Source organism: Lepisosteus platostomus, chromosome 6 (assembly GCF_059453375.1).
Source record: "Lepisosteus platostomus isolate fLepPlt1 chromosome 6, fLepPlt1.hap1, whole genome shotgun sequence".
In the NCBI taxonomy this organism is placed as follows: Eukaryota; Metazoa; Chordata; class Actinopteri; order Semionotiformes; family Lepisosteidae; genus Lepisosteus; species Lepisosteus platostomus.
Window position 1 is genome coordinate 23008829 of NC_142616.1, and position 26216 is coordinate 23035044.

At 38.4% G+C, this 26216-nt stretch overlaps 1 protein-coding gene across 4 annotated transcripts in view; it reads left to right on the top strand.

Annotated features, from left to right (window-relative positions):
- LOC148661326 (protein bicaudal C homolog 1-like) overlaps positions 1–26216 on the top strand; it is an 87498-nt gene that overhangs the window by 14093 nt on the left and 47189 nt on the right. For all 4 annotated transcript variants that reach the window (XM_088634851.1, XM_088634852.1, XM_088634853.1 and 1 more), the window contains one exon: positions 20462–20508. In XM_088634851.1, coding sequence (XP_088490977.1) covers positions 20462–20508 — 47 coding nt within the window. The remainder of the gene's footprint in view (positions 1–20461; positions 20509–26216) is intronic.

Genomic DNA, 26216 nt, shown 5'->3' on the forward strand with positions numbered 1-26216 from the left:
GTTGTGTGCAATTATTTTCAGTGTTAGCAGCCGAGCTTCTGAGCTTTTATTTTCCGGCTGTACGAAGATCTTGATTGAATATAGCCATATTGCTTAGTTCTAGCCTGTGTTTTTTTTTTTTAATGGTTAAATAGAAGGATGTTTTGTGTTTCTAAATGTAAAAAAATAGGGGGCAAAAGCTTTTGAAGTAACCAAACAAGGTGATTTGTTTATCCTTTGGGGTCTGGAAGGTACCATATCTGGTTATGTACTTACACAAATACTCAGAGTTTATATTGGAAGCACTTTATAGTGCATGACAGGCTCAAAGTCCCATACAAATGTTCGAATATATGACCATTTCAATAACAAATTGTATTGCTTCCTTTGCAAATGTTTACAAGAGATGCATGACAATTAAGTGAAAACACATCTATGGCTTGTATGATATGAATGTCTTTAACAATTTGAAAATTAAATGTTTTTTTTTAATTGAAGTTAAGCCATGGTTGTGAAATTAAGGCTTAATTTCCTCAACAGAGTAGTGGTCGGGGAATTCTGGGAGGGGAAAAAAAAAAGCCTGTGACAGATTGAGGAAAGTATTTTGTCTGAAGGAAGCTGAGTAGTTTACTCCAGTCATTACTGTCTTGTTACAAATGTTGATTTCTGTTCGTCGGTGCTTGGGCTTTGAGAGAGGGAATGGTAAAATCCTGGTCTTTTCGTTGTCACTGTGGAATAAAAGAATGTAAGAGGAAGTGAACGGAGTGTGGAGTGGGCTTTGAGTTGACACTTTACTGGAATGGAGCCTAGGGAAACAAGACTTTAGTCAAAAAGTTAAGCATAGTACTGTTCAGCACCATTATTGTCAGACTGACATTTGGGATTGGGCACGTTCAGATCTTCAGACTCATAAAGCAGATTTAGTTCATTGCTTGCTCTTGGTCAAACCCTGTTCTTTGGTTAGCCCTTGTGCTTTTGTGAAGAGGGGAAGCATCTTGCAAGTTCATCTCATGCTATGCTAATATGTATAGTATATCTTTGGCACAGAAGGTTTCCATGATCTCGTTGTTAGTGTGTATCTGCATGATTTATGGCTGAGCTCTGAAGTTCAGGATCACCACTGTCTGAGTATACGGTTTGGCAGGAATCCGCCGAAGGACCAGAGGATTTTACTAGAGATCAGATGTATATATTGATGGCATACTATTTTCGAATGTGAGTTTGTGAAGGAATTTAACTCATTTTTGCTCAGCTCTATGAGCTCAGTTTGTTAATGGTCCCGGGAGTGGGGGCTGTTTTTGTACTAGGAACAGAAAAAGATGGCACGTTACATGAAACCCTCATGTTGATTCAGTATGAAGTCTTGAAAAGGCGAACAGGGGACAGTTCCCATTGCTCACAATGGTTAATGCTCACCAGCTGTTTCAGAGTTTTCTTTTTTCCAAATTGGCTCAAGGCAGCTACTTTGTTATGACAAGAGGAAGAATTGGCCATAGCACAAGGAGTCAGGGCTCAGATCCTGTGAGATGTGGGTTGCAAGAAAGAAAAACAGATCTGTTGTTGTTTTTCTGTGATGCTAAAGCTCACAGAATGAATAATTATTTTGAAGATAATGAGGTTTTCCTATTCTTCAATCTTCTTACTTGATCAGGTAGCTGGCCTTAACTATGTGTGGCTCCTATGTTAACCTCAGCTGTGACTTGTTATTGACAGCTCTTCCCCAGTGATCTCTAGGAGACATTTCTGCTGATCTGCCTGGCTGGGCGGTGTCCCTCTTTTGTTTTCTTTTGATGCTCATTAAGCTCTGCTCTTGCTGGAAGAGGGCAGGGCCATCCTGAAGACTGAATCATTCTTTGTTTCCTGGGTATACGAGTAGGTGTACCACTAAATGAGTTCAAGTCCTCTTGTAGGAGAGAGGCAAGGAATATGTTACACTCCATATCTTCATACACAAGTAGCACTGCGTGCGGCAAGTTGGTTACATTCATTTCTCCACATAAAAGATCACATGATTAATTCTGGACATGTCCTCCACTTGCAACAATCATCCCATTGTATTGGCACCTCATAAGTGTTCAGGTCTGACCCGACAGGATGGTTGTCCCTGCCCCAGGGATCATTCACTCTAGCTCTGCTGTGGTTTGGAGATGCTTTTGTAGACCATGCATAAACCCAACAATCCATGATGTTGAATTTTTCATTCTGATTTATCCGAGAAAAGCACTTAAGGTAAAGAGTACAATTTCAGCTGACGGGATGGTTGTCAGATTTGTGATGTGTATAAACACCAGTGCTTCTGTGACACCTACCTGTATACAGGAGAGAAATGAGGGGTGTTATTTATACTTAATTAACAACACCTTCACCAGTCACTCTCTTGAGTGAATGCTGTTAAGCAGAACTATCTGCTCTTCTTCTTTTGCAAGCAGTCTTGTACATGGACAGTGTTCATGCTGTTGTGTTTCAGTTTCAACAGTGCCAGTTTTTGGCTTGTTCTGTTACAGCCTCCTATAATGGGCTGTTCTAAGATTGTATCCTGCTTGACAGTTAAGTCTAGCACGTTTTGCTTCCTACTTAGTGATTTAAGTAGATTAATTCCACACAACTGGGAATGTGCTGAAATGAACTGGCTGCATTAATCGGAGCTCTGTGGGTAAATGGAATTTGTTGTGCTTCAGTTCACTCGAGTGATTCCGATATAAAAGTTAAGCTATTTTTTTTTCAAGTTTCAGTTCTTTTGTTATCATAATTGTTCATGTGTGGCTTTCCTTACCCTTTCTGAAATGAGGGGAATGTGCTGCATTGAACCTTTTTAGTCTTGAGCGGACAAGACTGTAGGAAGACCTGATGAAAATATTCAAAATCCTCAAATGCAAAGTCAACTCAGTGGACTTCAGAATGACCAAACTAGAGGAACGGACGGTGCATAGGAGTGCATTTAACAATGAGAACAAGAAACACTTCCCTACGCAAAGGGTGGTGGGAGTATGAAACAGTCTGCACAGCTATGTATACCCCCTGACCTTAAGGGGTCCACAGTCAGGAAAGGTTTTATTGGTACATCAATATAAAGCCATTAAGTTAAACAGGTTGTCAAAAGCTACTAGATCTTAGCTCTTGAGAAAAATACTTAGACATCTATGATTTAGGACATCACGAGTTCTTAGACTAAACAAATGCCAGATGAATATATTTTACATGAATAAAAAACACAGTGACTGCTTTTATTCAGATTGCTGCTTTTCAAATGAGATTAAGGATTCTGGCAAAATTGTTTCATTTCATTTTGTTTTGTAGAGATTAGTGAAAGGAGGATAATACCAACATAAATGGATCGCTGAATAATAATGTTGTGCAGCTGAAGGGACCTGTAAATTCCTCAGAGGTCTTTGTATTTATCTTTGAGTTTCTTATCTAAGTTATTGTCTTGTTCAGCAAGAGAAATCGGCTTTTTTAGCTCAATTGAATCCAAACTTGGTAGAAGGGCAGAAATTACTCCACCCGTCTCGATAGCAAGGCCAGAAATAAATTTCCAGTGCAGACACAAGGATAATGGATTCATAAAATCCTGTTTAAATTGTGCATCCTGCTTAAATTGTTTCATCTTTTGTTGAAAAGTTGCCGGTCCAGTCTGTTATTGTCTGTCCATTATCAAAAAGTAAGATTAAAAGAAGACATTAGTTTCGTAATTTATTATCTTCCCTGTTCTCGTTGAAGTAGATTTAAGTCTTATTTTGATGTTCTTATTTTTAAAGGTTTTGAAAATGTACAATGACTGACTTTTTTTAAGAATAGGAGCCCTGAGGTATTTTAACAAAATGCTGATACAGTGGTGAGAGAATACAAATTGTGCTTCATTTAGTTTTGGCAAAATTAAAATGTACAATGTACTGTACATCTTCAGGAGGTATAAAATGAAACATAGTGATTGGCCTGGTTTGCTAGGTTTAATAAGGGAATAAAAAGAAGCACTAACCTGTGAGGTGATGAGGGTGATGCAACGTTTCAAGGCTGTCAGTCCAATGGTTCCCCAAATCGCTGTAGTCTGAATTTGGCCAAAGTGGCACTCATTGTAGCTTAAATAGTGCAGGAGCCTCATTTAGCCATATGTGCTCACTGTATTGTCAGTAGAATGATGCAGTGCCTACATGATCAAACAGGAGCAGTTTGTTGGCTTTGACAGCAAGTTTGATTTCCATGCCTTTGTTTTGCGTGCATTGCCAGTGTTCTTTAAACCTGACACACCTGTATCTTGGACCACTTGTCCACTTGAAGAACTTCTGGTCTATCCATATAGATTCAAGATTTGATTTCTATGGAAGTCACATTGCATTGCGTTGCAGATTGCTCTTTGTCCCCATAATCCTCAGAGATGAGATGTTCATTCTCTTATTGTTCACAATCCAAAACATAACAAATATTTGCAGTGATAACAGTCTACATTCATATGGGCATATTGATTATTCATGATGTGAGTAGCTGCAGTCTTTTTGTACTTGCGTCTTTCTTCCACAGTGCGTGTCTGTCGCCCCCTGGAGGAGGAGGTTGTCTATGCACATCTATTTGACTTTGGGGGCAGTGCCGAGGGAGGGAGTGGCTTCGTCTGTGGGTTGTTTTTAATTGAAGGTTTGTTTTATGTCATGTAAACCCTTAGCAGGAGGTAGGACTGACAAATTCTTATATTTCTGCTAAGTACCACCGAGGGGAATGGGTTAATTGTGATAGGGTTCTGTGGGTGATGGAAGAAATAGATTCTTGTTAATTTGTTTTGGGGGGAGAAATAAAAGATAAAAGAGCTTTAGCAGTTGAGTAACAGTTTAAATTCGGGAAGTAGTCATGACCTGGTGTGGGTGGGTAAATTATCGTAGTATCTTGCGAGGTGAGAATCGGGTAGGTTTTGGGTTATTTGTGATGGGGATTAAATTGAAATGCAGCCAATGAAGAAGTTTCCAAGACGCAGATTCTGAGAGGTGAGAAGAAAAGGGCATGCAGGCAGCCCTTACACTAGGACTGCCTGGGTGTCCAGTGTTCAGTGAATGATTACTGAAATGATATGACATTGGGAGCTAATTGGACAAAGTTTTTTTTAAAGGGCAGAAGTTAGTGTTGGTTGAAGGAAAATTCCACAAATTAGCACAAAGAAATTCCTGTCATGAGGCCAATCTTGATTTGCTGGGGAACCCCATTTTCATAGTTATTCAGCCTGCTGTTACTAGTATTATAGTTCAGAGTTAATTGGCAAAGCAGTATTTGGGAAAGAGCAGATTGTGTAATGATTTGCTTTTTTCAAAACAGTTTATGATCTGTTGCAGGTGCAAAAATGCTCGTAGGAAGAAAAAGAGATTTTTAAAGATGTGGGTCAAGCCCCTATCTTCGTTAAAGGTGGACCACAGTTTTTGTCACACATTTAATTGGCTTATTGTCCCTCTTATCTCCCTAGGAGTATGTTGGTAGGCTGTGTGGTCTTCAGCCACTAAATGGTTCAGAACAGAGAAGAAACAGAATTCTTTAAATTACTTTCAAGACTCCATTATGAGAAAACAAAATTATTTTTGGTAACAAATAATTGTTTTAGGTGCAAATGGACCAAAAAAATCCTTTATCAAGAACCTCTCACCCCAAGCAACCCAAGGTACTGTACAGTGCACAAAACATAACTATGAACAAAAAGTTTGACTAGAGTCATTGAACCACTTTTTTCACACTTTTAAATGAGCTTTGCTCTCTGGATATCTGGTTCCTTCCGTGTGGTGTGTAACATGCTGTTACAATTAGACAATTGTAAAAATCTGCTTACACACAGTTTTTTTTTTCTTTTAATGTGATGGGGCTTTCACAGACAAAATATTATCAAGGCCCAGCAGTCTGTGGAAACCTGCATTTTATTACTTAAGAAAATATAGCCAGAAATAGAATTCCACATGTCTGATTGACTGTGATGTTGTGACCCACGCTTGTACCAGAGGAGCCATAAATTACCTTATACAAATCTAAATGTACTACCATATGTGGCTGTTGCTTAATTCAGCTGCACTAATTTAACTTGTATATTTTGTTCTTGCTATTTCGTGTTGTAAAATAATCACAATAGTGCACCTGTTCAGATTTCACTTAACGGGAGCAGAATTTCTAGGGTGATTATTAATGTTAGGTGAGAATACAAATCCTCAGAGGGTGAATATGAGAACAGGCAGGTTTAGCCCTCTTCTGTAGAGAATTGAGGTTCAAGGCTATTAAGTTATTATGCATTAAGAACATAAAGATTACCAATGGGAGGAGGTCATTTGGCCCATCTACCTATTTGGTAGTTAATCGACCCAGCTGTTTTTGAAAGAAGCCAGGTATCAACTTCAACAACTTGGCTGGTTAGCTCGCTCCATTCAACTCTCAAAGATGAACCTCCTATTCTCGATTTTAAACGCACTCCCACATAGTTCCCACTTTCCCTTTGGTTCGTGTTTCATTGTTCACTTGCAGTGAGTCCTGTAGATTCTAGAGCTGCCGTATCAATTCTGTGGTGGAATGTGGTGACCCAGTGTTCTGAATGAGGCCTTACTAGTGCATTATGCAATTTTAAAATCACATCTTTAGTTTTCACTATGCTCACATTTTGCTTCTCTGATTGCTTCCCCACATTGTCTAGAAGATATAAATGTCACAATAGTATAAGTAACCTATTGTAGCTCAGTGTTTTTAATTCTGTATTTATAAATTGTTTTTGTGACCTTTATGACAGTACTGCATAAAGTACTGTCAGGTGTTTGCCTGGGTTTGAGTTTCATTGGTCTTTATAAATTGAATTGACTGATTTTATTGCTTTCTTAATCCTACCAAATTGGTATCATCTGCAAACTTGACAGTGGTCCTATTACAGAGCCCTGTGGTATACCATGAATTCTGTCACCCCAGTTTTGCTATTCACCCCTGTACCTTCTGTTTTCTATTAACCCATTCTCAGTCCTAATGTAAGCGTTTCCCTTAATGCTTGCTGCCTGCAATTGAACAATTACTAGTTTATGAGTAACTTTATCAAACCTCTTCTGAAAATCTAAACATACCATCTCACCTGTCATGTGCATCCATTACCATTGTTCCTCATTCAGAGACCTGCCTTTTCGAAGTCCATGCTGACCATTTCCTAAGATATACTTTTTCCATGATCCTCTACTTCAGTTCTAATTGTTTCCATAACCTTATTTGTGATAAGTCAGGCTCCTTCCAGTTCCTTCATTCAGTTTTTTCACACTTTTTGTGAATGGGTGCTACATTAGCAATTCCCCAGTGCCTGGGTTCTTCAGACCATCTTTGTTGAAGCGCCTCCGTATTTGGTAGAGGTGTGCAGACCATTATTCACAAAGGCTTTTATGCCCTTGATTCACCTCTGCAGCCCATCTCTGAAGTGAGGGAGCTGAAACCTGCTTCCTTTTAATCTCACTGTTTTGGCAATTGGGGTCACTTTAGTGAGATAAGGGAGATCAAGCTGTTTTGGCTTCCTCCCCTCTGCCTGTAGGAGGGCAGATACCACTGTTCTACTCCTTCTGGGGCCTAAGCCAGATTCTGTGGTGCCAGTGCACTGCCAGGCAATATCCCAAACACACAGCCTGTTTTTTTTACACCGTCTCCCGTTGCTCTTTTTCTCCTGTGGATTCTCTGAAAACAGTTTGTGTGAGAGTGGCACAAATTCCTTTTTATTTTTTTGGTAATGCTTTTTAAATTCTATCTTTGAAAATACTGAGTCCTGTGTCGTAGTTTCCTTAAATCTTGCCCAATTCACGGTCATTTTAAAATCTGATGTATTTTTCACAAAAAACTGATGACTTTTCACAAAATGATTAAGTGTATAATAGGCATTTTCAAGTTGTGCTTTGGAAATGGTAAACAAACCAATGTTTGATAAAAGGGCCTGTTTTGTTAGGCTGTGAACCACTTTGTCCCAAAGTAAGACTGAAATGTTTGAAGAGGTAAGTTTTCTAATCCACTGAACCATTATGTGCAGGACAGAAACATGAGTGGGCTGCACTGCTTATAGCCTGTGGAAAGAATCAAAATGTTTCTCGGTAATTAAGCCACTTCATGAACCATGAATTTTTTAACCGTTAAAATGATTCTGAATAAATTAAGTATCGCGACCCAGCCTATAAAAAACAAATTGTGCACCTGAAATGACCTTCAGTGTTGAGATTATTTTTAAAAGGTCAGGAAAGTTTGCTTTTAATAATAAATCACAGATTGCTTATCTGATCAGACTGCAGGTTGATCATCAGATTCCCATGACCTTCTTCAGTCAGCCTTGAATATTTTCCTATTAATAACTGAAAGTACAATCTTTTATTAATACATCACCAAGAAGGCATCACATTTTCAAAGACTCCTTTTCTGCAGTTTTATCACTTTATGTAAAAGTAAAACCCGAGATACCGTCAAGTGGAATGTTTTGAAGTATTAATTTACCGGCTCTAAAAGTATTGTGTGTGGTTTGCTTATAATATTTCTCTACTTCTTTTCATAGAATAATAACATCTACATCTTTATGCATTTCCCATCTTTGTAATGTTTTCTATACAAGCCTGTCACAATCCAATGCATGTATCAATGCTATTTTCTTTAAATTTTAGATAACAGCAGATAGTGGACCTTTGGTATTCCATGCAAACCTTTTATTTTTTTTCTGTCTAAACATTAACTTTAGAGAAGAATTTTGCTCTAGCCTTGGAAAAATCAGATGTGTAGTTTTGTGGTGACTGTAATCACCATGTCAAGTATGTGGAGATGAACTGGTAATTCATGTTGAGCAACTGGTAGAGCTGGAGTTCCTGTTTTTTATTCTTAGTGATTTATTTTTATTTGTTCAAAAACAAAAAACAAAAACAAGGGTACTCCACACCTGAATTAGGCACAACACCCGAAACGTTCTTTTTCTTCTACTTTTCAGTGTGGAAATAGCCTCTACTTTGTATTCCAAGACCAACCTATCTTATTTTCCTCTTGAGTTAGAAATAATCTAATAAATAAAGGGTTTCTTTTAAAAAAAATTATAAGGAACTTTTTGTTTTCTATTTTTAAATGGTCTGTAGCAGTTAGCTGTTTTCAGTAGCCCTGTTTCTGTATGAGGGTTTAAACCATTTGTAGTTCCTGATGTATTTGGCTGGATGTTGTTTATGCATTTTAAAACCATTAGAACATTTATAAATCTAGCATCTTTACACATGTGTTAAGCAACAATTTCCATTACAGTTTCACTAAAATTAATGACGTATCTTAAGAGTTATTATAAATTTAGCAAATCTCGTTTTGTTGGTGCTTTGCAGCTCTTGAGTGCAGCTCAGGATTCCACATCTGCACGTTTGTTTTAGTGTTGCTAGGGAACAGTAAACAGTCTTTCCCTGGGAGGGCTGTAGGTCTGGTGGAACAGACAGCTGTGCGCTCTCCGTCCTCTGCAGCGCAGGAAAACCGGAAGAGATGAGGTGAAGGATCTGTGCAGCGGATGAGGGCTCGCATAAAATGCAAAGCTTAAACACTCCGCACAGAGTGGCTCCAGCATCGCTATTGTTATCTTTTAAGAGCCTCGCTATACACTGGCTGTCATTTTCTTTCCATTTGCTTTAATCCAAGTCCAAAATACTAGTGATGCGCGGGTCGGCTTTTTTTTTACTGGTGTGAGTCAACCCGCGCATCGCTACATAATACAATTCCTGACTGTTTATGGAAGCCGTTAGACTTAATGTCCTGCGTACAGAAAAGGTTTTTGAAGCAGGTAAACTTGAAACAGAAAAAAAGTATTTCAAAACAAATGTCCAGAGTATTCTACAACCTAGGGAGAAAGGTATTTTTTCCTCCTCCTCCCAGGGAATTGTAAATGTGCTATTCAACAATACCCAAACAATGCACACTTACTGTATCTACAATTGAGCAGCAGTGACATAAATTTGCCTTTTTTATTTTGTGACAACCTAAGAACGAGTAATGCATTAACTATATAGCAAGTGGACTGCGCTGTCCTGTGGTCCCTTGTGATTAGATGATATTAAAACGTCAGACCTTGTGGACAGTTGGTGTATCCTGTACAAAGCCTGAAACTTCAGGAAAGTGGTTTACTGTGTATGCTTAAAGTTTCTTTCACATCTTGAAAGTTAAAAAATGTTTGGATTACACAATTTTTTTCTGTATGAGTCGTCGAAATAAAACAGGACCTTGGTAACGTGTTTCACTGGTAGGCTACTGCGTTCCGGCACCATTTATCTTACCAGTATCTGCTTATTTTCACCTCTGTCTGCATCAGAAGACAGATGAAAATAAACTTGATCACACGTTTCTGTGTGCCCCTTACTGAACCCGTGATGGTTTGATTGGTTTTCTTCAAGTATTATTTTCAAAACTATAATCTATCTTGTTATGCAGCGTGTACTGTAGATGAGAATGCTACATTTAACTGTATTTTATCTTACACATACGACCTGCCAAGTTTAGCACTGTGCTAAAAGTTTGCTTTCTTATGATATGTTTTATTAACTTCTTGACATTAATAAATTATGTTGGCTCCCTGCTTCATTGAGCTACTTTGCAGAGAGACTTTCTGGCATTTCCTAATCTTTCAGTGTCAGAGTGGTTGTTGAGCAAACCTGCATGGGAGGTAGGGGGAAAATCTGTCTTTGAGGCTGAAAGCAATTTTAATAACCTTTGCATTAATTTACTAGGATTTTTTGTTGTTGTTGTAGCAGTGTGCTGACAAAGTTTGCCACAGGAAAGTCAGAGGAGTGAAAGTGAAGTATGTATGTGATATGTGATCTCTAGGAAAATTGAAAGACTTCTAATTTCTTTGTTGAATCAGCTAAATAGATGAGTGTAATAAACTTGGAAGCCAATAGCACATAAATCTAAAAGGATAAAACAGATACTAAGATCATATTCTTAAACTCGCATCACCTCAAAATCATTAGGCTATCCTTTGATGTTTTCATCAGTATTAAATAGTGTATTGGAATTTTCTGCAAATTGCAGACCTCAGTTTGCAGTCACTGGTTGTATCGATGATGCTAAATCCAGTTTTTGGTGAAAAACAGATAATATACACTGTACGTAAGACAAATGTTTTTCACATTGAAGTTTATGTACAATGCAAAGTTTAATGAATGTGCTGATGATTCAGAAAAAAGTGTTGAATCTTAAATTTCAAGAGGTAAGCTGTATACAGTAAAGCTGTCATGTGATTTAATTTGGAAGTATGCTGTCCATATGTTCTTTGTAGTGTTTGACAAATGTTTCTGCCTATTTTTGTAAAGACGAAATAATGAAATAAAAGTCCGGTTTGAAGGTTGAAAATTTTAAGCAAACATTAAACATCCTGTCCAAAAGTTTTGCGTTTCCAGGCTTTTAACAGGGTGGAGTAACTCCTACTTTTCACGCCATGGAAAGAGTCATGGACATAACTCACTGCTGATTTTTGTGGTTCAGCGTTTCAGGTTCCTTGAACAGAGCGACAGGTATCCAATTGATTGATTGGCCAATAAGCTGCCCCAGTCATAGATCTAATTTTTTTGGGGCCTGTCAGTTGAACTGCTGAAATTCCATTGTGGTCAAGAAAGGAAAACAACCCCAACACATTTAAAAATGACATTGTATAAATAAACATTTTAAATTCTTCAGGAATACCCTTGGCATTTAATGTTAATTTTGGCTCGGAGAAACGAACTATTGCCATCTTCAGTCATCTAAGCCAGTATTGCTTGGGTTTTTTCTCTTTTCTGATGCGTCTTGGTAGGTTTGGATAGGGCCAGTCAGTGTAAGTGCTGCCAGGGGAGTCTAATGGGTCAGCATTTTTCTTGAAAAAGATAGTTGCTGATTAAATTTAATACCGAGGGGTGTAACTGTTAAATTTATAGTTACATGCCTTATAGTTACAACATTGACATTTGCATTTTTTATGTGCACAATCACTTGGTGTCTTTAAAATGATTTCTCATGCTTACCCTAAATATTCCTCAAAAGAAAATCATGACATTCTACTCCTTAAGGCTTTGTGTTCCAGCTGTTATTCTACATGTGCTGCAGGAAAGTAGCTGCAGTCATACAATAGAGTAATCTGCTCTATGCTATACAACTGTTGTTCTGGCTTGGCAACTGTGAAACCCCTTTGGTCCTTGGAAATAACTGTTTATATAACAGTATATAAATACCTTCTGGCCTGTTCTCTAGAGGTAAGAAAGGCTGGGCCTGGTCAGTACTTGGTGATAGACCTAAAAGAAAAAACAGTTTTCTCTTGTAAGCGGTATTGATGGACTATTAAGATATGCTTTTCCATGTAGACCAAAATTCCTAAACCAGTTGTCCTGGAAAATAGAGGGTGCTGTTTTTGTAGAAGGTGCTGTCCTGTGGAATTCCACTCTGCTCTCACAAAATTGGGCCTACCTCCTAAAGTTTTATCTGAACTTAGCTAGTGAAGCTGTTTCATTAATTTCTTTGCCTAAACTACTGTGGAGTGGGGCTGATTTGTGTCATGCTTGTCACGTGTTACACAGGTAAGTGCTACATGTTAGGTGTGGATGAAGAGAGTGCCCTCCTATATGTACTATATAGCAGTTTGAGATTAATTGCGTTTATAAAGAACATTTAATTCATGTTTGTTTGGCAGGTGCACTTTAAAGTGAGCTACGATATAGGTTGAAAATATGTATAACAGCAGTAGCTAGTCCTGATTCTTTATGGGTGTCTTGAAATCCTCACCAGCTGAAAGTTTGAAAATGATTTGGAATGATATGAGTGACAAAATCACATTAAATAACTCAAGCACAGGTTGTACAAAACTTCAGGATCCCATAGCTCATGAAGACTGTGGTTGCCTATCCCTGATATGCAATAGGTCTGTATATTTTTCCTGTCATCAGTATGCACATATGCTTGAATAACCTTTAACAGAACTATGACCAGGGTATAATGGAATTCTTAACCTGATATCTTTAATAGTTCATTTATCAGTTTGTTGCCAAATTATACATGATGTTATCTGAAAGTGTTTAATTTAATGACATTCTTCACAGTGTCTCAGTGGGGTGTTTGATTAAATATTGGTGAGATCATGGAATTTCTAACTACAATAATAGATTCCTCTGTTATCTGTATTTAGTTCAAGGTACTCGTGAGCCAAGTTGCAGTCTTCTAGGTCAAAGTCTGGAAGGAAATGTTGGATAATTTAAAAGTGCTTTTTTAAGAGGATAAATGTGAAATTTGAATTTCTTCTACTTTAATTGAACTTTGAATTTCTAAAAGCCAATTCATGTTTCTGACCTGCAGGAACTCTGGCCTGAGGTGGCCTGAGGTATCACCGTTACACTCTTTTTCTGAGAAATCTGCAGAATGAATTCAGTAATTATTTTTTTATATCACTGTGGAAGGCTCTCAAGACCTACAGTGTATGCTTGCTTTAGGCTATGCGCAATAACTTTTCAAATTCCTTTGTTTCTCTTTTTGTTTTCCATCTGTGGTTTTGCTGGCAAGTTCAGTCTGGACCAGAGAGATTTCAGAAATATATTAATTTGGAAAGTAGCATGATTTTAAATGGTAGCCAAGGGTCCCCCTGACTCAGTGCTATAGAATGTGCTGCAAAACGACAGCAAGCTTGCTCTTCCTTAAATCGATGATATCGCGAATGCAGCATTCCTTACTCTGAGCAGGGTTTTCGTTTGCAGCAGTTTATTTTTAACTACCATGTCCCCTGGCTGCTTTTCTGAGTAAGGGTTCAATTATGCGAGTCAATATGGTAACACTTCAGATTAAGGGTTGCAAATTCCATTCATAAATTCTGTAATATATTAACAGAGCTTTTGTAGAGTTTTAATAACACTGTAGTAACGGATCTCTACTATTGTGAATATTGTCACAAGTCAGCAGCCATATCACCCTGCAACTCACAACTGGCAACCCACTGAAGCTAAGCAGGTGTGAGCCTGGTCAGTACCTGGATGGGAGACCTCCTGGGAAAAAACTAAGGTTGCTGCTGGAAGAGGTGTTAGTGGGGCCAGCAGGGGGTGCTCACCCTGTGGTCCATGTGGGTCCTAATGCCCCAGTATAGTGATGGGGACACTATACTGTAAACAGGCGCCGTCCTTCGGATGAGACGTAAAACCGAGGTCCTGACTCTCTGTGGTCATTAAAAATCCCAGGGCGCTTCTCGAAAAGAGTAGGGGTGTAACCCCGGTGTCCTGGCCAAATTTCCAATTGGCCCTTACCAATCATGGCCTCCTAATAATCCCCTTCTATGAATTGGCTTCATTACTCTGCTCTCCTCCCCACTGATAGCTGATGTGTGGTGAGCGTTCTGGCGCACTATGGCTACCGTCGCATCATCCAGGTGGATGCTGCACATTGGTGGTGGTGGAGGGGAGTCCCCATTAGCTGTAAAGCGCTTTGAGTGGAGTGTCCAGAAAAGCGCTATATAAGTGTAAGCAATTATTATTATTATTATTATTAATATTGCACATTTATAAGGCTCCATTTGCAACCCCTAAGTGTTATCAAAGGTGGTCTTAAATGAGGTGAACTGATGCAAGTATTCAAATTCCACATTCTGTATCGGAAGTGAAATATTAACCAGAATAGGAAGCGTAGTGGGACGCACGTGGAATTGGAAAAATATAAATACTTGTGTATTTAAGACGAAGAACAGGAGGCACTTCTTCACACAAAGAGCTATGGGAGAATGGAACAAACCAGCCTGCCTTGTTGTTGTAGCCAATACTCTTACTTCCTTCAAGAAACTTGTTGGGATTCTTGGACTGGCTACCAAATGGGTCAGATTGGCTGAATGCTGTCCTCTTGTTTGTACCTTTTTTTATGCTCTTCGTTCCACTTGATGACCCCCCCGTTATCCAGCTTTCCTGTTATAGGGATCGCTGAGCAATTCAATTTTGCCAGCCGGACATTGGAAGACCTGAGCATACAGTATGTCGACATGTTCCTTCCAGTGTAGGCCATGAGAGTTCAGTGTTTTTTATGTGCTTTTTTTGCCCCAGGTGTATTAATTATTCAACACAGAAGTTAACCGTTCTTTATGATCACAGTATATCCTCACTCATTCGCACAACCACACAGGAGAGACGAGCTGCTGCAGGGAACCCACTCCAGATCCATCACCGTGGGCTGTCAGTCTAAAGCCGTCTTTTCAGTGGAGCTCCTCCAGTTCCTTGCTCTTACAAGGTGCTCCCAGTTCTGGGAAACTGTTGGTCCTCCCTCCCACTACTTTCCCTTCACCAATACAAATACAGGACACGCACTCCCAACACCTCCGCTGCCCTGTCCTCCGGCAATAAAACCAGCATCAGACAGACGCCTGTCCCTCCTCAGGCTGCTCCCCTCACACAGCTGGGGCATGTGCGGCTGGCAGCACTCAGATGTACCAAACACTCGTGCTTTCTGTGGGGTGAGGAGACCGTCTTACCAGAGGCCATTTCCTTCGTCACGAGAGTGTGGACTGGCTGTTTAAATAGGACGGCTCACAGCTGCAGCTCATCAACGCTCCATCCACCTGCAGCTGCGACCTCCCAGAACAGGGCCTGCTGCCGGCCTGTCGCTGTGACTGCTCCCTTTCTTCCATTCTTCCAGTTTGTGTTCTGTTGTATGACCGGAGTGTACCGTTTGTGTTGGGGATAATCCCAGAGAGTGGATTTCAGCTTGTATAAATATATACTGCATTATTCTGCTGCTTTATCAAGATGCATTGCTTTGCACACACCCTTCATAGAAAAACTGAAAGCTGCGTGCTACAGGTATTTGAGAAAAAAGAAACTTTTAATGCATTAATATATATATATAGATATTTATCTCATCAGGTAGGGTATATAGGCATGTCTGTCCAGTACTGTAAGGTCTCATTAATAAGCTGCCCTCTTTGTTACTTTTTCCCCTGCACCAATGCAGATAATACAGCTTATTCTTCTGTATTGCCCTTTATGCCAGACCATCCCAGAGCGCTGCACAGAATTAAAACAAGACAGCGTGTCTTTCTTAGTGCTAAGCTTTTTTCCAAAATTAATTTGCGCAGTACCGCAAGTGTTTCTGTCTGTGGGCTCTGTGATCAGTAAATCATGCAAAGAGCATCTTGGCTAAGGCTAGGAAGATTGATTACTAACGTTAGGAGGCCTACTGACCAGGCCTGGATGGTTTTGTGCAAGATGCACCCTCTTGATAACACTGTTGTCCCGGATACCCCTGGATTTACGCAAGAGCACTTCACAGCAGTTTCAAAAGTTAGGAGAAAAAAAGCCTTCCTCTCAGTGCGGGCATTCAGGACTATTGGAAACTTGTTTTGGATTCCCGTAAGTGATAATTAAACTGATGGATTTACGACTTGGAAACACTTGCGCCTGTGTGCTTGACATTATTAAGACTAGAAATGAAATGTTAACTTTAAGACCATTTGCCATAGAAACAGGTCTCCATGGTTTTTATAAAAAGGTTTTCTAATTAGTTTTCAATGGATGATTCCTGGCAGGAAAAGTATTTTCTCCCATTACATGTTGGCATTCTTATCTGCATTGAATTGATCAACTCTTGTGCTTTCATGAAGAACCTGTTCACAAAATGCAGAATAACTGTAAATATGTTCATGTTTTACTACACTGCAGTGCCTGTGCGTACTGCTGTCAGACTACCCTGTTCAGGGTTATACCAACTAAATTAAGTTGGTAGACCTTTTTATAGTGGGCCTGTAGTTTTCAAAGAGGCATTATCTGTGTAAATGTTAAACCTAAGCTTCAGTTGCTTTTGAATTTCTGATTTTCATAACAGCAAGCAAAATGGCAGTAAACTTACAAACTCTATCTTAATTAGTGTAAGCTTATGGGATGAGTGAGACATTCTTGCTGGCTGTTTCACTAAACGCACACATTCACATGAGCTAAGAGAAGACAACTATCTGTGGGGGTGTAATTATAAGCATATGTGCTAGATGTAGTTAAGAGTTATTAAACCCATTGACTAGACCACGTCTGTATCTGGATTACAGGGATAGTCTATCTATTGATGGAGTAATTATATTCATCTTGTTTTTTCATTGTGTTTCCAAGAATTCTCTAATACTTGGTAATATTTTTTATTGCTCAAACCTATGTACATAAAACTGTTTTTCAGGGCCCTGTTCTGTTGCACCTGGTTTTTCCTTGCCCGTTTTATAAGGCTTCGACATGTGCTGTATAGAAGCTGCACTAGTTAGAATATTCTGTCCAAGATGGTTTTCTGGTTTATTTTGTATCTGTAGGAAAGGAAATGTATTGTAAATTAGCTTGCCTGTCTTCATAGTTGTAATGAATGAACTTTGATTTTCTTGATCAGTTCAGAAAATTTGGTGATGTCCAATGGCTCAGATGGTTTAGAAAGTCGACCCTTTCATTTATAGGAACCGTAAGGCATTCCAAGTGTGTTTGTGACAATGTAAACCTGTTGCAGTGGGTTAACCTAAGTTTTGATTTTTTTTAATCTGTAACAAGTTGTGGAGAACTGTAAATGTTTCATGTCTTTCTGTCAACTTATTACACCAGATGCTAGCTGTACAGACAAGAAGGATTGCATCTCGAATAGGTGGACATCAGTCATTTTGACACAAGGATTCATAGAGACTCAAAAGCCTTTAAACTAAAATGGAAGGAGGGAAAATCATGGTAAGATGAGGTTTGATGTAGAATAGATACGGAATCAATAAAGAATGGATTCACAGAACAGATTTTATCCCAAAAGCCAGTAAATTAAAGGCTAGGGAGCAGTGGCCTAAATGTGTTTTAAGTGAATTGAGAGAAATACAGCACTTAAATGATTTTTTTAAAGTTAAATTTGGGGTGGGGGGGAAATAATGAATTAGAAGCACAGGTAAAAACAAAGATGCTGGCCTGGAAAGTGACTGAAGGTAATATTACAGTGGAGGCCAAATGGGAGTTGTTCACAAATGCATTCAGAATAATGAGCAATGTCTAGGTAATGAAAGGGAAATAGCTGATGTATTAAATTAATATTTTACTCAGGTGTTTGCTAAAGAAGAAGTCAAATACGTGCCTCGGGCTGAGGAAGGACAAAGTTCTGTAACAGTTCTATAAATGTGGAAGAGGTGGAAGTGCTACGGGTCGAGGCAGCACTTGAGATGAATCAGGACCTGATGGGGTTCTGTAAATTATACTGTACAAGTGATGCTATTAATAAAGCTCAGTGTGGATCATACAAGTCACTCATTACAATGTCCATGATCAACTGTTAAAATGTTCCTTGAAGTCATCTTTCATGGCTTGTTGCAAGAGAAGATGAAGTCATACTGCAGATTATTCTTTGAAAGGAATCTCCTTATAGCTTTTTAGGGGATATAAAGCATAATGTACAGTATATGCTTTTTTTTTCTTATGGATTAGCAACTTGAGGGTGGGGATTAAAACAACATAAAATGTATGATCTCCTTCCTGTGCTTTGTTCCTTTTTGAATAAATGAAAAAATATCTCTGAATTGAAAAGTACTGCCAGCTCCAGTGTAGGAACCTGCCAGCTGTCTCAACCAGAGCAGACAGGCTGAGCTCTGTGTTCCAGGCATTGTTGGTCCTGTCACTAGCTAACTGTGACTGGGATTCTCCAACCTGCCTACACTGTGAACAAACAGTTTGTGGTGCTGTCGATGTCCCCTCTCCAGTTGGTGCTGATCCTGCAGTATGGGACTATATTGTCTGTGCTGCATTAAAAGGGGAATGTCTCAGAACAGTCTATCAAGATCTCCTCTTTCTCTCCTGTGTCCATTTCCATGGGCTGGCTTTTGAAAAACACAATTGTCGATTCTAGAATAGGGAGGGCATAACAAAAATAAGAGGCAATTCAACATTTAAAAAAATGTATTGATTTGGGTGTAAAGCTGGCTGTAGTAAATGATTGTATGACAGAAATCCTTATTGTGTGGATTATTTTTGTAACTGTGGGTGGCCACAGCTTGGATTAGAAACAAGGATCTTGTATATAATTATATGTAATTACTATTCAAACAAATTGGGATTTTTTTGTGCTTATGTATCCATTAAAAACTACAACAAAAGGAAAACATTTGTCTGCTTTCAGCTGAATTGTGGTTAGGATTGTGATGTAGTTCTCAGGGTTCCTTAAAACCTCACAAATACAGTATGTACGGAGGGACTGAAATAAGGGAGCCACCCTTTTGCTCGATGAGTGATTATGTGAAATGGATTCCCGACTACATAATTCCCAAGTTAACATTCTGGACCGTAGTTCTTGGTGTTAGTCGTGAAATAACAGTATTTATAAGTTAAAGCTGTATTTGAAATGAGTAAAGGAAATGAACACATTACAGCTTCTGCAAAATTGTCTGGCCACCTCAGTGTTGTTTGTTTTGTTTGGACAGGGAGGAGTGATGAAAGAGGCGAAATATGTTAGTGTATTATAACAGGAGTTACCAGGGACTGCTACAACAAAACGTTTGAAAATCTTAAAATGATCAATCTTTTTTTACTTACCTCTATTAGTGGATGGACTTGAAGCAGCTCCAGAGAAAAGCTAGCAGCTTTTATAATTTGTCTACAATGTGACAAACATCTGTGAAGGCCACCCCTTTGCACCACACCTTTCTGTACTGGTGCGCTTTCCATCTGTAACGTTACCCTTTGCTGGCGTTCCAGATTCATATTTGGAAGTGCAAATACTTTAGCTCTGTAACTGCATTTTTTTTGGTCTGTCGCACAGAAAATCCTCATCAAGTCAGGTCAAGGATTCGCATATAACCCATTCAAACATTAAATACACAAGTGCAAATAATTAGAGACAGAGGCCTGTGTGGTAAATGTTCTTATTTGGTTTACTGAATCATTTTAAATGGTTTTCCTTTTAACCTGTTAGCAATGATTTTAGACTGGAAGTAATATCACAGCATTAAATGGGGTGCACCACTTTTTTTAGATTGTGGGTAGTTTTACCTTGAAAAAATAAATTTAATTTTAGACCTTGTTCTCCTTCAAGGAGTGGATTGAAAATTCATTCAGTGGTTGTTTTGCAATCTGAAATGCCGAACTTTCAGTACAACTGAAAGTTTATATGATTTTTATTACTCTGGCCATGTCTCATTGTCAGCTGCTGTAAAAAAGGGACTCAGACTGTTGATATTAGTGTTAAGGCTTAAGAGATTGTTCCGTTACAGAATATCCTAAAAAAATAATGGACCTGTACCTGAACCATCCAAATTTATGATCACCATATGTAAAGTCTTTAAAAAAAAAAGTTGTGTTTTACACAAATGATTATTTTCACATGTGCTTTATTTTAACTAAGGATTGAGATGTGCCAAGCACAATATCACTAGATCTACTCTAAAAGTACCTTAATAGCCAATTATTTTCAGATTTCTGATCATCAGTAATTACTGCCATTAAACAGTTTCATAAATCTTTAAATCTGATGGGGAAGTGTGTTTTTGATTGAATTATCTTTGAGATTTTAAACAAAAAATGTTTTTTTGCAGCTGCCACAGAGGGAAAGGTCAATGGTGGGGAGGATTTCTTTCAGAAGGTAATGGTGATTTATTATTTTTATTATTTCTACTACTAGATGTAACCACGTTTGCATGTTCTGTTTTGGCAGAATGTTGGTCAGTTCCCTAAAGCATTGATGAGCAGGTTGTGGGTCTGGCACTCTAAAACAGCAAGCAAAGGAAAAAAAAATTGGCCTCTACTTTGCTTTTTGAAAAAGCCAAAAAAAACTGAACTTGCCCTGTTTTTATTCCTTTCTCAGGCTTTGACAAAGGCTTTTAGGGAAAGCAATTGGAAGTCTAATTGGCAGAGTGTGGAAAAATACATAAACGCCTGTGAGCGTGCAGCCCAGCCAGACAGATCATTTGTAACGAAGGGCAGGGAAAGACTCCACTTCTTGCATGAAATTAACTCCAGGTGACTGCTTGGAGACTATCAGCAAAGATTTTTCAACTTGAAAATAAGTATAATTTTTAAGAAAATATTTCAGTTTTACTGACCAACGTAGCAGTTGTGGAGTCTTTGAAGGTGCTGGGTTTGATCTCCCTTTACATGTTATTGGATAATTCTGTTCAGGTGCTTTATTAGCTGAAGTGAAGTGATCCTGTGGATTTCATTAATAGAAATAAATCCCCTCCACAGAAAGGCATGTCCATTACATTTACACAGTGCCAGACGTACACTTATGTTTATCAGGAACGTCTTACTTAAAAGTAAAAGAAATATGCAACCTAGCCTTTTAAAATTACAAATGATCTGGCAGATCAATGTTAAGTGCCAAATTAAATAAATGGAGGATTTTTTCTAAATGTAGAAAAGTTAAGCCAAAACAAAGTACTTTATTTTAAAATCCCAGTAAAGCTTTTTCGGCTTGCTTCTCTTGTTATTCAAATCCAACAAAAGATATATGAGTCTTTAAAATAGCATAATTTTTAATCAAAATATAGGTCCCTTTTCCATTTGACTGTTTTTGCTGTAGAAATCCGTGACCTCTAGGGTGGACTTCAAAGTGATGCTAAGATCATTACAGTTCAATCATTTATCCTCTTAGCTGTTCTTAAATGTCTAAACTCTGCTAGGTAGATGCTGCAAAAGAGAAAGTCAGCAACCTGTGTTTTAGTTTAAGACCGGATTGTATCTGTTAAATTATTTCCAGATATATTTAACCTGGGTTGTGAAGTGATGGGAATTAATTGTTCTTCACTGTGTTATTCACTCAGTATTGTCTTGTGTTGGTGGCATTTTACAAAGCATTGCAATTATTATAGTTGGTGTTACACTGAAAAAAGTCTTTCCTTTCTGAAAGAAAATGACATGGTTTTAAAAAGTAAATATTTTTTTGTATATACAGTATATATATCATATATATCATTAAGCAATGAAAATCTGGTAAAGTCACCTCTTAAATCAGACAGACTGGATTTCCCATCCTGAATAATTAAACTCACTGTTTTTTTAGTAATCTTTTGAGGACACGACCCCCTTCTTCTTGAGAAGTCCTATTGTTGTGATTAATATGGAATTATTTTCCAGATTGTTTTTGGTCGCATTCCTGAAGACTTTCAGTTTAATTTAACTAAGCGCTGAAATGCAGATAAATCCTGTCACAGTCAACAAAAACTATTGCACATTCATAAATATGTAATTACCTTTTTTTAGACTTGTCTTAAATAGTTGTGGCTTATCCTTTCTGGATGTTAATATGCCTGACAGTTTCAAAATGTGAAGATTTTCCTCCCTTTTCTTAACCACTTTCTTAATGCCCCTAGTTTATTTTGCAGCTCAGAAGAATTGCTTATTATAAACTTTTGAAACGAAAGTATTCATAACAAAAACTTCATTTGCAACAGGAGAGAAGAAATTAAAAGCACATGTAGGAAAACCTATTGCTTCACTAGTGAGTGTGTTTGAGCTTGATAAAACAAAGATGGCCTCAAAATGCAGCTTTGGCCTCCTCTTTGTAGATTCTTTGGATTTTATTATTTAATTGAAATGCAAGGACTGTGTGGTAGATAATGCATGAGATATTAAGGTTTAAAAAAGGTCTGGCTTTTAACATTTATATTTGGCACTTCTTATTCTTTCTAAGGAATAAAATATTAACAAGAAAGCAACACAGACATTTTTTGCAGATAAAAGACTACCAAGAATGCATTAGCTCTTTGAAAAGTTATAATATAATGCAACTGGAACTGATGTGGGGCAGCGCTCTGACATTTTGCATGATTCCGTGAGCATTTTGTCTATCGTTTACAGTGGAAGAAAAGCTTAATGCCCTTATTTTTCAGTGCCACAAAAGTATGGATAAGCACTACAGGGAATCTGAAAAGCTTGAAATGGCAGTGACTGGAGCAATGCTGCTTAATGTTCAAAAGTAGGATCACTGCTAAACTCCAAGGCATTGAGTTTCAGGGGTCATGCGGTACTATCTGCCTTGTAGAACATTGTACAGTGAATTCTGTATTCTGAAAGAGTACTTGAAGAAAAATTATTGTATCTCAGCTCTTTTACTGGGAAAGCTAAAGGGGGAAAATAGATTTTTTTTGGTATATCTGCTGACCTGTGTGCCATAATGCAAAGCCTATTGGCTTTCATTTATGCCATACATCAGCAATGTTGGGTCTTGTAATAATAAATGTGAAATTAATTTGAATGTGTACAGTAGGGGTTACTGTATGTCTGTTTTCACCATCAATATCACTGTAACCTACTAAAGGTTTTTCAGACTTAAACCTCTATGAAATGCAAGACTCAGACAAGCTTTGGAAGTAGTGTCCAGTCTTGATTACCTTTCTGATTTGGCCTTCCCTCCTAAGGCTTTACAAAGCCTCCTTGTTATCATTGACAGTAAGCTTTTATAACCTGTCTTTCTTGGCTGTATTAAATGATGTTGTTCTTCAAGGTTTCATGAAGTATTAGTCACTTAATATTACTCAGTGTAGATGGGGAAGGTTAAAGCACTTATTTTACAGTCATTAGGATGTAGATCCTATAAGAACATAAATGGTACAAGCATGAGAAGGCCATGTGTTGCACCTCACTTGTTTGGTTGCAGGCATTTCGTGAAGGAAACTGGGGTATTGGCTTCAACAATATGGCTGGGTTACTTGTTTCAGACTCCCATAACCCCCTGTGCCACCAGTTCTCAGTTCCTCATAGTTTCTATAAGTGCCCTGGTTCGTTTTTCATGGTGTGTTCTGAAAAAGTCCAATTTTCAAGTGTTGACTTGGGCGAGACCTTTTGAGGGTTTTGGTTGCTTCAATCAGGCCTCTTCCTAGTTTGTTCATAGACAATTCAGCTAGATTCAGTTCTTTAAGCCTGCCAGTGTAAGACATTCCTTTGAGCCCAGGAATGTATGTGGTTGCTCTTCTCTGGACTTATTCCACAGTAGCAATATCTTTTTTGCAACACGGTGACCACAATTTTAGACAGTGTTCTCAATGATGTATCTAGAGTATTATGCAGTTTTAATATAAAATCCAATTTTTTAACTTATTTTTTTCTAACTGTATATCTGAACATTCCGTTTGCCATTTTTTATTGGTACCCCATTCTGTTTAGGGCTTGTCTATGTCTAGGTTGTTTTTTTGGTCCTGGACTATCTTGTAGCATTATAAAAATTACAGTTTAAAGAAAATAATTCAGCAAATGGAACTCTGTTGGTCTGTCAAAATCTTCTGTTTTCACCATGAGCGGGAGCATGACTTTTTGTTTACTTGTGTCAAAGACAAATGTGTCTGCCCCACCTTTGATGCGGCAGGCACAGTTAGAAAGAAGTATGGGGTCGAGAAGCATCATGAAACGAAGCAAAAAGATCTGAGAAGAATTTTCCTGCAGGCAGTAGGTTCTTCTCTTCTGCTTGAACTGAGCTGAAGATAGCATTTTACACACGCCAATCAATTTTTACTCAAGCTCATGCGACAGCTGAGATGTCTTTTAAATCTGCTCTTTTTGTAGTCAAAAAAGGCTTGAGATGGTAAGTATGTGATGACTCTTAAGGCCGATTGGTACAGCTGAAAGATTTCAAAAACAAGAACTTGTCTGCCATCTCCACTGGGCAATGGCATCTGAAGGGTCGTGGGTGAACACTAATCCCTGTCAAACTAAGTTCTTGTGATCGGTTCTCCATTCAGTGTGACAAATGGTCTTTAAAAGTCACAAGCAGGCTTTGCCCAAATATCCAACAACTGGTTCTGTGAATTTAAAGATCTATGGGGCCTTGTGTGGGGACAATTTGAAAATGGATGTTGTTTTTGAATGAAGTTACTGACATTGCATACTTTCTAAAACGCATGTCGTTTTATGTGCAGTTTCATCTCGAAATAATACAAATTGCAGCATTTTGTAATAATTGCTAACATTTGTATTGCACATTTCATCTCTGAATCCTGAAGTGCTTTGTATATAGCATTGATGTGCAAAACCATACCTGGTTAATGTACCAGCAATCCCATGTCCACAGGATATCAAGAGGGTAAGTGAGAAATGGCTTCAGCAGTTGAAAGAAGGTTAATAACCCTCTGCTGTTATGACCAGTTCCGTGGGGTCGTTTCTGACCAGGTAGTCCGGATCTCAGTTTAACATCCCATTTGAAGGATGGCATCTCCTCCAGTGCAGTTTCCACAAACGCCACATACTGGGTTTGGAGATTGTGGACCAGAGGGAAGAGCTCCAGACAGTAGTGATTTATCAGCAACACTTCTCTAAATGTTCCTAAGTGAAACTGGGTTTCTGCTGGGTTTCCCATTCTAATTCTATCCAGGCTCAGCCAGGCTTTCCTTCTGCAATCTGGTCAGATCACGCTTCAAGTTGGTAACACACATGGACCAGTCATTGTAAGGGAAGAGGTCTGAGCAAGAGAACGCTGCGAGCCAACTTGACTCACTCTAAATATGCCATGGCTAGATGCTCTTGCCTTTGATTATAATGACCATGTGTTTTCTGTTCAGTGATAGAATAAAAAATCCGCCAACGAGCTGCATATGGAAGTTCGTCCTTGTGTTTCTGGATATTGTTTCCCTGTTTTGTAGATAAGTTGCTCATTGTCTTACTCACTGTCTGTTTCTCTTCCGTTCTGCACTGTAATAAGCTGTTCTGCCTCAGAGAGTTATTTTTGACATGCAGTCATGTACAGAGCGGTTTCCAAAGGATTTGGCAGGGTTATTCCAAAACTGCGATCATGCAGTGTGATGTTGGCAATTTTTTCCTCTTTAGTTTTTACCATTAGAATATTGTTTTATCTATAACGCTGTGTTCATACTGAATTTCTGTCTTAGACCATAAAGAGTGCTTCCATCTCTTCTTGTTCATCTTGAGACTCAAACAAATATTTTGAGCATTACTCGTGTTCTCCACCATCTTCCAGCTGTACTTTGTATAAATAGTGCCAGTATGAAATACGATCACCGATTTAGTTGCAGCACAAGCCAAGAGATTTCACTTAAGGGTTCTTCATTATATAGGAGGAAGAACTAAATAGCAAAAAGTACATCAGTATACATGTATTTTTAAAGTTGAGCATGCATATATGTACAGTCTTTATTTGACATATATATAGCAAATGAAGACTGTTGCATTCTTGGGGATAGAGGATTTCAGGTTTTATTAAGCTGACCATTTTCCATGAATCAACACTTTACCATTTTAATGTAGAAAATCCCTCTTGTATCCTTCTATATAATGCCAATACATCAGTGTGTTGATTCATTCTTAGTGGAAATGCTTATCCACAGAACAAGGAGTCAAGCA